Source organism: Peromyscus maniculatus, chromosome 23 (assembly GCF_049852395.1).
Source record: "Peromyscus maniculatus bairdii isolate BWxNUB_F1_BW_parent chromosome 23, HU_Pman_BW_mat_3.1, whole genome shotgun sequence".
NCBI lineage: Eukaryota > Metazoa > Chordata > Mammalia > Rodentia > Cricetidae > Peromyscus > Peromyscus maniculatus.
This window is the reverse complement of record NC_134874.1, coordinates 30,106,191-30,117,454: the sequence shown is the minus strand read 5'-3', so window position 1 is coordinate 30,117,454 and position 11,264 is coordinate 30,106,191. Positions and strand designations below refer to the sequence as shown.

Here is an 11,264-nt window from a genome sequence, read left to right as displayed (position 1 = left end):
ACAGCAGCACATAAAAACTGGTATGAACTTTATGCTGTAACCCCAGGGTTGTGGGTGACAGAGACAAAAGGATCCACAAGGCTTCCTGCCTGCCAGCCTAGCTCCAGGCTCCGTGAGAGATCCTGTCTTGAGGGAATTAGGTAGACAGCGATAGAACAGGACACCCTAAGTTTTCCTCTGGCCTCTGTGTGCACATGGGAGAGGGCACCTGTACACACATGTGCATACTCCACACACAGCCTCCCACATTTAAAAAGAAGACACTATGTAAAATATGGTTACTTATATAAAACTAGATTTATCCGTGTGGTGCACAGAGAGATGTACAAAATGGTAGCCCAAGTGCTATAGTGGGTAAGCCAGGGGTAGCTTCCGCTTTCCATCATTTGCTGTTCATCTTTTAGATGGCCACACTCAGGCTCTCCATCCACACAGCCTCAGGTCCCTCAGGAACATTCAGGTGGGACAGACGAAGGACAGAAATAATTCCACTTCATTACAGACAATGAGCTTCTTTGGGTGGATGTTGTCTGGCAGATCCAAGCTGGAGGTCATTTCCCAGGCATCCACAAAGGCCACTTGGAGACCCACAAAGGCAGCTCGGAGGAACCTGTTCACCTGGAGTGTGAGCCAGTCACTGCCATACACAGATTTGTAGCCAGTATTGGCCAGTTTGATAACCACCAGAGTACTGGGTTCCCGGTCCAGCAGGGCTTTCACAGCTGCCCGAATCCCTGCCAGTCTTCGAGCAATGATGGATGGATGGAAGGTGGTAAAGTGAGCTCCCATACCCAGCACCACCACCGTGGAGGGTCCCCCAGCCAGGCCATGCAGTTCTCTGGCCACAGAGTGCAGGGAGGCCACTGGGGTGCGGAGAGAGCGCAGGGGCCAGCCATGGGCCCTCCAGTGTAACACTGTCCCCCGAGTGGTGTCCACAGCCATCAGGGGACCGGCCTGATAGGTGACATGTAGATCAACTGGCTTCAGGGCTGTTGGGAAGAGGAGAAAGAAAGTATTAACATAGGGGATCAGCAAGATGACTCAGCTAGGAAGGGTGTTGCTGCCAGCCCTGACGACTTGAGTTTGATCCCCTAAGATTCATAGAGAGAGAATCAGCTCTTGCACGTTGTTCTCTGATCTCCTCACACACACTGTAGCATGTGATTGTCCATATACATGCATAAAGGATTAGATGTAATAAAAATTTGAATTGTGATTTAACACAGAACTATAAATTACCTTTAAAAAACCAACCAACCTACCAAACAAACAAATAAACAAAAACAAGTTCTCACTATGTAGCCCTGGCTGGTCTGAAACTCACTATGTAGACCAAGCTGGCTGGCATTGAAGTCACAGATCTGTTTGCCTTTGCTTTCCTAGTACTGACATTAAAGGGGTGCAACATTACACTTAGTTTATCAAATATATGTACATATTTATACCTATAATGTACATCATATATTATACATATATACTATATAATATTATAGGTATATATGTATTACACATGTTATACATAAGAATGTGTCTCAAATACATATATATATATATACACACACACACATGCATATATTACACATACATACAAACTCAGGTCCTCTGCAAGCACTCACCCCTGAGCCATGTCTCCAGCCCTGAATTCTATAAAATTTTGTCTCTGTTATCTACTTTCCTTCTCTTTCCTTTCTCCTTTCCCCCCTTGTTGTATGAGAGAGGATTGAGAAAGGATCTTGAAGCCCAGACTACTTGAGGTTGACCTTGGACTCATGATCCTCTTCCCTCTGCCTGATGAGATTACAGTCAGGCACCACCATGCCCCATTTTACCATCTCCTCTCCCTTCCTTCCCTTTTCCTGCCTTTCCCCTCCCCTCTCTTCCATTCATCTTTCTTTCCTTCCTTCCTTCCTTCCTTCCTTTCTTCCTTCCTTCCTTCCTTCCTTCCTTCCTCCCTCCCTCCCTCCCTCCCTCCCTCCCTCCTTCCCTCCCTTCCTTCCATGTGTGAGGATGTGTGTTTATGATATGTGTGTGTGAGTGTACACACGAGTGTACCATGGAGTGCACATGCACATGGTCCACTTTGGAGGGTCAGCTCTCCTTCCACCATAATGGCTCCCAGGATTGAACTCAGGTCACCAGGCTTGAAGAGCAAATGCTTTAACCAGCTGAGCCATTGTACTGACTTCCACCCATTTTCCTTTACCGTCTTCACCCTGTAAGGAATTCAACCACTTTTTTCTCTTGGGTTTCTGTCAAAGAGCTACCAGACTCCTGAGTCTCATTCCAAGTGTCAAGTGTCCTTTGCAACAGGATCTAATGTTTCTCTGTTGCCTCAAATGCAGCATGGATAAAACAAACCTACTGTCGCTACACAAATTACTCTCTGTCTCCTGACTCTCCCCCACCACACCCCAGTCAACTAATCTCTTGAGAAGATTTCCAGATGCTTTTGTTGTCATTGCTTGTTTTTATTGTCAGTCAAGGGCTCAAAGAGCCCAGGCTGGCCTCAACCTCACTATGTAACTAAGGAAGACCCTGAACTTCTTATCCTTCTGCTTCTCCCTCCTGAATGTCCTATCAAACCCAGTTTTCTCTCTCTTTTCTCTTCTTCCTTTCATTATTTTTATTCTTTAAAATGTGCGTGCAGTGCAAACATGAGGACCTGAACTGGAGCCCCAGAGCCTATGTTAAAAAGTTAGGTGTGGAGCAGCCAGCCAGCAGGTAAGAGGCCTGCAGGCAGGCTGCTCCACCACCACTGCCACCCATTAGACCTACACGATCCTACAAGATCTGCTCTGATACCCAAACCCACCATACCCATCATCCTCCCCCACAAAAATCAGCAGCCCCTAGAGGCATAAGCATCAAATGTACCAATTGGAAGAAGAGGTGAGTGACTGGTCTCCCAGCTAAACTGCCCCAATCCCTAGACCCTAAGCTCCAAGGCACATCCCATGTCCCTCCTCCTCCCATCTCAGCTCCAGAAGCAGGCCAGCAGGTAAGAGTCTTGTGAGTAGGCAGCTCCATGACTGCCACCCATTGGACTCTGTAACCTACAAGACCCACTCTGCCACCCAAACAAACCGAAAGCATTGTCCTCCAAACCAACCCCCATAAAATTAACAGCCTCTAGAGGCACAAGCACCACCTGCACCAAATGGAAGAACAGTCTCCCCATGAACAGCCCTCTCCAGCAGCATCATCAGATCTTATAGGCACAAGTGCCACCCACACCAGTTGGAAGAACAGACCCCATAGGCACAAGTAAAGCCCACACCAGCCAGAAGAACTGGACAATATGTTGGATCTAGGCACCCAAACCCCACAAACCTCAGCTGAGACAACCCTCCTCCACCTGACAACCAGCCAGTTAGAAGAACCCTTGGCCATTCAGACCAAAAGATAATAAAGGAAACAGACAATATAGGAACAAAAGACCCATCCAATAAAAAAAAAATCACAAGAATCAATACCTATACCTATAATTATCACAGACCCAGATAGGTAAACGCATGGAAGAATACATCCAACAACATAAAGAGCAATATGGCACCACCAGGACCTTAGTGATTCTACAACAGCAAGACCTGAATATCCAAACACAGATGAAGCAGAAGAAAAAGACCTTAAAAATAACTTTATGGGGGCTGGAGAGATGGCTTAGAGGTTAAGAGCACTGACTGCTCTTCCAGAGGTTCTGAGTTCAATTCCCAGCAACCACATGATGGCTCACAACCATCTGTAATGAGATCTGGCACCCTCTTCTGTATACCTAATAAATAAATAAATCTTAAAAAAAATAACTTTATGAAGATGATAGAGGCTCTTAAACAGGGAATGAAAAATTCCCTTTAAGAAATTGAGGAAAAGACAAACAAAAATGGAAGAAAACAACAATCAAACAGGTGAAGGAACTGGTTCAAGACTTGAAAATTGAAATAGAGGCAATAGAGAAAATACAAACTAAGGGAATTCTGGAAACAGAAAATCTGGGTAAATGAACAAGAACTACAGATACAAGCATAAACAACAGAATATAAGAGATGGAAGGCAGATTTAATCCCAGCACTCGGGAGGCAGAGCCAGGTGGATCTCTGTGAGTTCGAGGCCAGCCTGAGCTACCAAGTGAGTCCCAGGAAAGGCGCAAAGCTACACAGAGAAGCCCTGTCTCGAAAAACAAAAACAAACAAACAAACAAACAAAAGAGATGGAAGGCAGAATCTCAGGCTTTGAAGATACATTATAGGAAATAAATTCATTGGTCAAAAAATGTTAAATCCAACAAATTATTTTTTTTTTAAAGATTTATTTATTTGTTATGTATACAGTATTGTGCCTGCATGTGTCCCTGCAGGCCAGAAGGGGGCGCCAGATCTCATTATAGATGGTTGTGAGCCACCATGTGGTTGCTGGGAATTGAACTCAGGACCTTTGGAAGAGCAGTCAGTGCTCTTAACCGCTGAGCCATCTCTCCAGCCCCCAACAAATTCTTAACATAAACCATCCAGGAAATCTGGGACACAATGAAAAGACCAAACCTAAAAATAACAGGGATATTAGAAGGAGAATAATTCCAGCTCAAAGTCACAGAAAATATATTCAACAAAATCACAGAAGAAAACTTTCCCAACCAAAAGAAGGATCAAGAAACTTACAGAACACCAAATAGATTGGACCCCCCCAAAAAAAAGTCTCCTTACTACATAATAATCAAAACATTAAATGTACAGAATAAAGAAAGATTAGTAAGAGCTACAAAGGAAAAAGGCCAATAACATATAAAGGCAGACCTGTCATAATTATACCCGACTTCTCAATGGAGAACCTGAAAGCCAGAAGGTTAGGGACAGACATTTTGTAGACACTAAGAGACCATGGATGTCAGTCAGCCCAGTCAACTACACCCAGCCAAACTTTCAATCACCATAGACAAAGAAAACAAGATGTTCCATGACAAAAACAGATTCAAACAATACCTGTCCACAAGTCCAGCCCTACAGAAAGTACTAGAAGGAAAACTCCAACCCAAGGAAGTTAGCTGCAACAATGAAAACACAGGCAATAGATAATCTCATACCAAAAGAAGGGAAACACGAACACTATAACCACCACCACCACCACCAAAACAAAAAACAGGAATTAACAATCACTGGTCATTAATATCTCTTAATATCAATAGACTCAATTGGCCTATAAAAAGACACAGGCTAACAGAATGAATCTGAAAACAAGATCCATACTTCTGCTGCATACAAGAAACACACCTCAACTTCAAAGACAGATATTACCTCAGAGTAAATGGTTGGGAAAAGATTTTCCAATCAAATGAACCTAAGGAACAAGCTAGTATAGCTATCCTAATATCTAACAAAATGGACTTCAAACGAAAATTTATCAAAAGAGATGGAGAAGGACATTTCATATTCATCACAAGAAAAATCCATCAAGATGAAGTCTCAATTTTGTACATTTATGCCCCAAATACAGGGGCATCCACATTTGTAAAAGAAACATTACTAAAGCTTAAATCACACATCACACCCCACACCCTAATAGTGAGAGATATTAACACCCCATTCTCACCAATAGACAGGTCTGCCAGACAGAAACGTGACAGAGAAATAAGGAAACTAGCATATGTTATGACTCAAATGGACCTAACAGACATCTAAAGAACACCCGTGAACACCTGATTTTTGACAAAGAAGCCAAAAGTGTACAATGGAAAAAAAGCATCTTCAACAAATGGTGCTGGCATAACAGGATGTCAACATGTAGAAGACTACAAATAGATCCATATCTATCACCATGCACAAAACTCAAGTCCAAGTGGATCAAAGACCTCAACATAAATCCAGCTACACTGAACCTGATAGAAGAGAAAGTAGGAAGTAGCCTTGAACACATTGGCATAGGAGACTACTTCCTGAATATAATACCAGTAGCATAGACAATGAGATTGGCAATTAATTAATGGGACCTTCTGAAACTGAAACGTTTCTGTAACACAAAAGACATGGTAAATAAGACAAAATAGCAGCCTACAGAATGGGAAAAGAACTCTACCAACACCACATCTGACAGAGGGCTGATATCCAAAATATATAATGAACTCAAGAAATTAGACTTCAAAATATCAAATAATCCAATTAAAAAATGGAGTACAGACCTAAACAGAGAATTCTCAACAGAAGAATCTCAAATGGCAAAAAGCCATTTAAGGATTGCTCAACATCCTTAGCCATCAGGGAAATGCAAATCAAAACGACTCTGAGATACCATATTACACTTGTCAGAATGGCTAAGATAAAAAACACTGATGACAGCTTATGTTGGAGTGGATGTGGAGCAAGGGGAACACTCCTACACTGTTGGTGGGAGCGCAAACTTATACAGCCACTTTGGAAATCAGTATGGTGGTTTTTCAGAAAATTGGGAATCAATCTATCTCAAGACCCAGCTATACCACTCTTGGGCATATATCCAAGGCATACTCAATCATACCACAAGAATATTTGCTCAACTATGTTCATAGCAGCATTGTTCATAATAAGCAGAACCTGGAAACAACCTAGATTTCCCTCAACCAAAGAATGGATAAAGAAAATGTGGCACATATACACAATGGTGTATTACTCAGCTTGTGGGGGTCCACAGAGGCTCTCTAGCAAGGCCTTACTGAAGGTCAGAAAGTCTGAGCTTACTTTACCCAGCAGGGATGAAAATGGGATGATTTGGCCACAGGTGTGGTTACCAGGTGTTTTGAAGGGTTTACACTTGCCTGTATGTTGTGCTTTGATCTTGAAAGGGAGAGATCTTTTGCCTCTCCTCCTTGGTAGTGTATAAAAAGCTCATTAGATCCAGGTGGTGGTGGTGCACGCCTTTAATTCCAGCACTCGGGAGGCAGAGGCAGGCGGATCTCTGTGAGTTCGAGGCCAGCCTGGTCTACAGAGCGAGATCCAGGACAGGCACCAAAACTACGCAGAGAAACCCTGTCTAAAAAACCAAACTGAATGAATGAATGAATGAATGAATGAATGAATAAATAAATAAATAAATAAATAAATAAATAAATAAATAAAAGCTCATTAGAATAAAACTCGAGGAGACCCAGGGCCCTCTCGAAGCTATCCTGTGTCTCTGTCTTTCTTATAGTCTCCGTCTATATTTCTAATACTTCCTCATTCCTCTCTCCTCCTTCCAAGAACCCTTCAACCCACCCAGGTTGAAGGTGGGCTCCAACATCAGCTGTAAAAAACAATGACATCATGAAATTTGCAGGCAAATGGATGGAACTAAAAAAAAAATCATCCTGAGTGAAGTAACCCAGACCCAGAAAGACGAACATGTGTTCACTCATAAGTGGATATTAGATGTGAAGCAAAAGATAACCAGGCTACAATCCACAGCCCTAGAAAAACAAGAAGGACCCTAAAAGGGACACACCAATTGCCCTGGGAAGAGGAAGTAGATGAGATCTCCTGAGTAAACTGGGGGTGGAGGGGGGTTGCAGTAGAGGGGAGGGAATGGGGGATGGGAACATGAAGGATCAGGATGGTTGAGGGAGTGATGGAGAGGGAGAGCAATGAAAGAGATATCTTGATAGAGGGGGCCATTATGGGGTTAGAAAAAAACCTAATGCCAGGGAAACTCTGGGAATCCACAAGGATGAAACCAGCTAAGACTTGTAGCAATAGTGGAGAGGGTGCCTGAACTGGCTTTCTTCTATAATCCTAACTGTCATCATAGAGCCTTCATTCAGTAACTGATGGAAGCAGCTGCAGAGATCCACAGCTAATCACTGGGCTGAGCTCTGGGAGTCCAGTTGAAGAGAGGAAGGGAGGATTATACAAGCAAGGGGCGTGGTCGTCAAGATCATGAGAGGGGAACCCACAGAGACAGCTCATTGACTCTGGACTGACAGCTAGGAAACCTGAATGGGACCGACCTAGGCCCTCTGCATGTAGATGGCAGTTGTGTAGCTTGGTCTCTTTGTGAGGCCCCTAGCAGTGGGACCAGGACCTGTCCCTGGCATATGAGCTGGCTTTTTGGAACCTATGGTGGGATGCTTCGCTCAGCCTTGATGCAGGGGAGAGGAGCTTGGTCCTGCCTCAACTTGATATGCCATGCTTTGTTGACTGTCATGGGAGGCCTTAACCTTTCTGAGGAGTGGATGGACAGGTTTGGGGAGGGAGTGGGGGGAGAGGAGGGAGGAGAAACTGTGGTTGATATGTAAAATAAATAAAAATTTAATAATAATAAAAAAGTTAGGTGTGGTCATGTGTGCTTGTAGTCCTAGTGCTGGGCAGTGGGGCTGGATCCTTGGGTGTCCTGGATTGTTTTCTGTCAGCTTGGCACAGCCTAGAGTTATCTGGGATGAGAGATCTCATTTGAGAAAATGCCTCCATTAGCTTGGCCTGTAGGCATGGGAGTCTCCTTCAACGCAAGTGCTGTCTGGCTTTTCCATCATGAGTCCTCACAGGCCCCCCTCTCCCCTCACGGTCACTCACAGGGCACTGTGTCTCGCAGATACTCCCACCACTGCCGAAGTGTGGAATCCCCCATCATGTAGACGATGCGGCCAGCCAGGCAGTTGAGGATGCTGTCCACAGTGGGGAAAGAGCGGCTAGAACAGAACGTGGAATGCCATCTGTCTCGGTGGTAGAAGCCAGAGGGTTTTGGAGACAGGTGGCCAGGGCGGCATGGGGGCCTTGAGGGCAGGGCTATAGGACACAGAAAAGCAGAGCAGATTTAAAGTAGAAAAAAAAATGAACATCTTATAAAATGTCAATAGTCTTAAATATTGATTGTAAATTAACTTTTATTTATACTTGTTTATTTGTGTGCTGTGAATGCCACAGCACACATGTGGTGCTCAAAGGACAGCCTTTGGGAGTCAGTTCTTTCCTTTCATTGTGTATAATCCAGGGTTTGAACTCAGGTCATCAGCCTTGGCTACAAACTCTTTTGTACATTGAGCCATTTTGATGGTCCAGTCAGTCATTCTTCTACATACTTTAAATGTAGTATATCAATGCACTCTTACAGAGCCTGTGAAGCGTGTATGTGTGTGTTTGTGTGTGTACACATGAGTGTTTGAAACAGTCTTAGGTAGCTCGTGAGTGCCTTAAACTTCCCATGTATCTGAGAATAGTCTTAACTTCTTTTTTTTTTAATTTTTTATGTGTATTAGTGTTTTTACCTGCATGTATGTCTATGTGAGGTTGTTGGATCCCCAGGACTTAGAGTTACAGACAGTTGTGAGCTGTCATGTGGGTGCTGGGAATTGAACCCGGGTCCTCTGGGAAAGCAGTCAGTGCTCTTAACCACTGAGCCATCTCTTAAGCCCCAGCTGTAACTTCTTAATCCTCCCATCTTCACCTCTAGAGTCCTGGGACTACAGGTGTGCATATTCACAACTGGAATGTAGCACTGTCTGCAGCAGGTTTTTTATTTTGGGCCAAAAACCAGCTCCAAAATCATGACACAGAGACTACTTATTAGTTATGAATGCTCAGACTTATCTTATGTTTCTCCCACTAGCTCTTACAACTTAACAGGCTTCTCTTCATCTACATTTTTGCCTCAGGGCTTTTTACCTTTCTTTCTGTATATATAACTTCCCTGCTGTCTCTATGACTGGCTGGTGGCTGCTTGGCTTCTGGCCCCAGGCATCTCTCTCTCTTTCTCTTTCTCTCTCTCTCTCTCATTCTATAGAGCCTCGATTTCTCCTCCTACTTATTCCCTCTCCCCTCCAGGCTCGCCTATCCTTTCTCTGCCTAGCTATTGGCCATTCAGCTTTTTATTAGACCAATCATGTGCCTTAGGCAGGCAAGGTGAAACAGTCACACATCTTTACATAATTAAACAAATGCAGCATAAACAAATGTAACACATCTCTACATAGTTAAACATTCTACAACAACTATCCATGTCCAATTATAGATGGGGACACTGAGATCCTAGAATCTTAAGTGATTTACCATGATTAAGAACGAGGATGAGGGCTAAAAGCAGCAGGACGACATCCTGTGCCTTGTCCAAGCTAGACAAGTACTCTCCCATTAAGTTTATCTCCACGTCTATCAAGTTTTTTTTATTTTTTTTTTATTTTTTTTTTTAAAGTTCAATGACAGCATTTGAAGCTAGGAAGTATGCTGTTACAGCCATAGGACTAACCATTGCACTACACTTCTCTGGCAGGGAAAGGATTAAATCCTAGAATAAAACCCATCTGAGGGCTGGGGAGATGGCTCAGTGGGAGATGTATAAGCATGTGCAAGGGTGAGGGCCTAAGCTCGACCCCTAGAACATGTGTAAACACTGGGTGTGCAATGCTTGGAACCCAGGCACCTCGGGAGATGGAGATGGAGATCCCAGGGCCTCACTGACCAGTCAGCCTAGCTTCAACAGCAGTCTCCAGACTCAGTGAGAGACTCTGTCTCAAAACATAAAGAGGCCCTTTATTTATGTTACCCCATGTTTACAGTCCTAGAACATTTAACCTGCTGTCTGGGTCCTTCCTGTGTATACCCGGAACCCTTCCTCCAGCCTGGGGCTGATGTTTGGCAACCAGCACCTCCTTTGGCAGGAGTGGAAACAGCTCAAGACCTCCCTCAGTGACCATCCATTGGGGATCAGAGGATGTTTGAGATGGGTTGGAACTCCGGCCCAGACCTTCCAAGGCTGGACACAGGCATCCCAAGGCCACATGGCTGGTCACTTGGATCCTTGTGCCTGAGGCTCTAAGTCCACCACTGCGTCTTCTAGGCACTGTATCTGGTATTCTCTGGAGCATAAAATAATCGATACTTGTAGACAAATTTCTAAGTGGTCTTATTAAATAAAAAACATGTGGTGCCAAATATAGGAGATCAAAGAAGGCACCAGCTGACCTTAACTCACCAACTCTGCAGCTTCCAAATGTGTGTTACTTCCTGTCTAACCTATGCCTTTATTGCCTTGCTGTTTGGCCCTCTCAGTGGCTCTCTAGCCCAGCTACCTCACTTCCTTGTCACTGCCTGTCTGTACAGACCTCCAGGTCTCTATGGTTGGTACTGGGATTAAAGGCATGACTCTGTTCCCTAATATGGCCTTGAACACACAGAGACCCTGCCTGATAAGCGATAGGATTGAGGACATGTGCTACCACTGCCTGACTTCTATGTCTGCTTAAAATGGCTTGCTATTTCCTCTGATCTCCGCACAAACTTTATTTATTGACATACAAATAAAAGATCTCCACAGATACTTTCTACCCTGTG

At 44.0% G+C, this 11,264-nt stretch overlaps 1 protein-coding gene across 1 annotated transcript in view; it reads right to left on the bottom strand.

Annotated features, from left to right (window-relative positions):
* Positions 1-276: 276 nt before the first annotated feature.
* The window catches only part of LOC102920767 (NXPE family member 3-like), a 13,654-nt gene continuing 2,666 nt past the window's right edge, over positions 277-11,264 (bottom strand). The window contains exons 3-4 of the mRNA XM_006971211.4: positions 8,511-8,723; positions 277-989 (exon numbers count right to left, since the gene is read on the bottom strand). Coding sequence (XP_006971273.2) covers positions 457-989; positions 8,511-8,723 — 746 coding nt within the window. The 3' untranslated portion in view covers positions 277-456. The remainder of the gene's footprint in view (positions 990-8,510; positions 8,724-11,264) is intronic.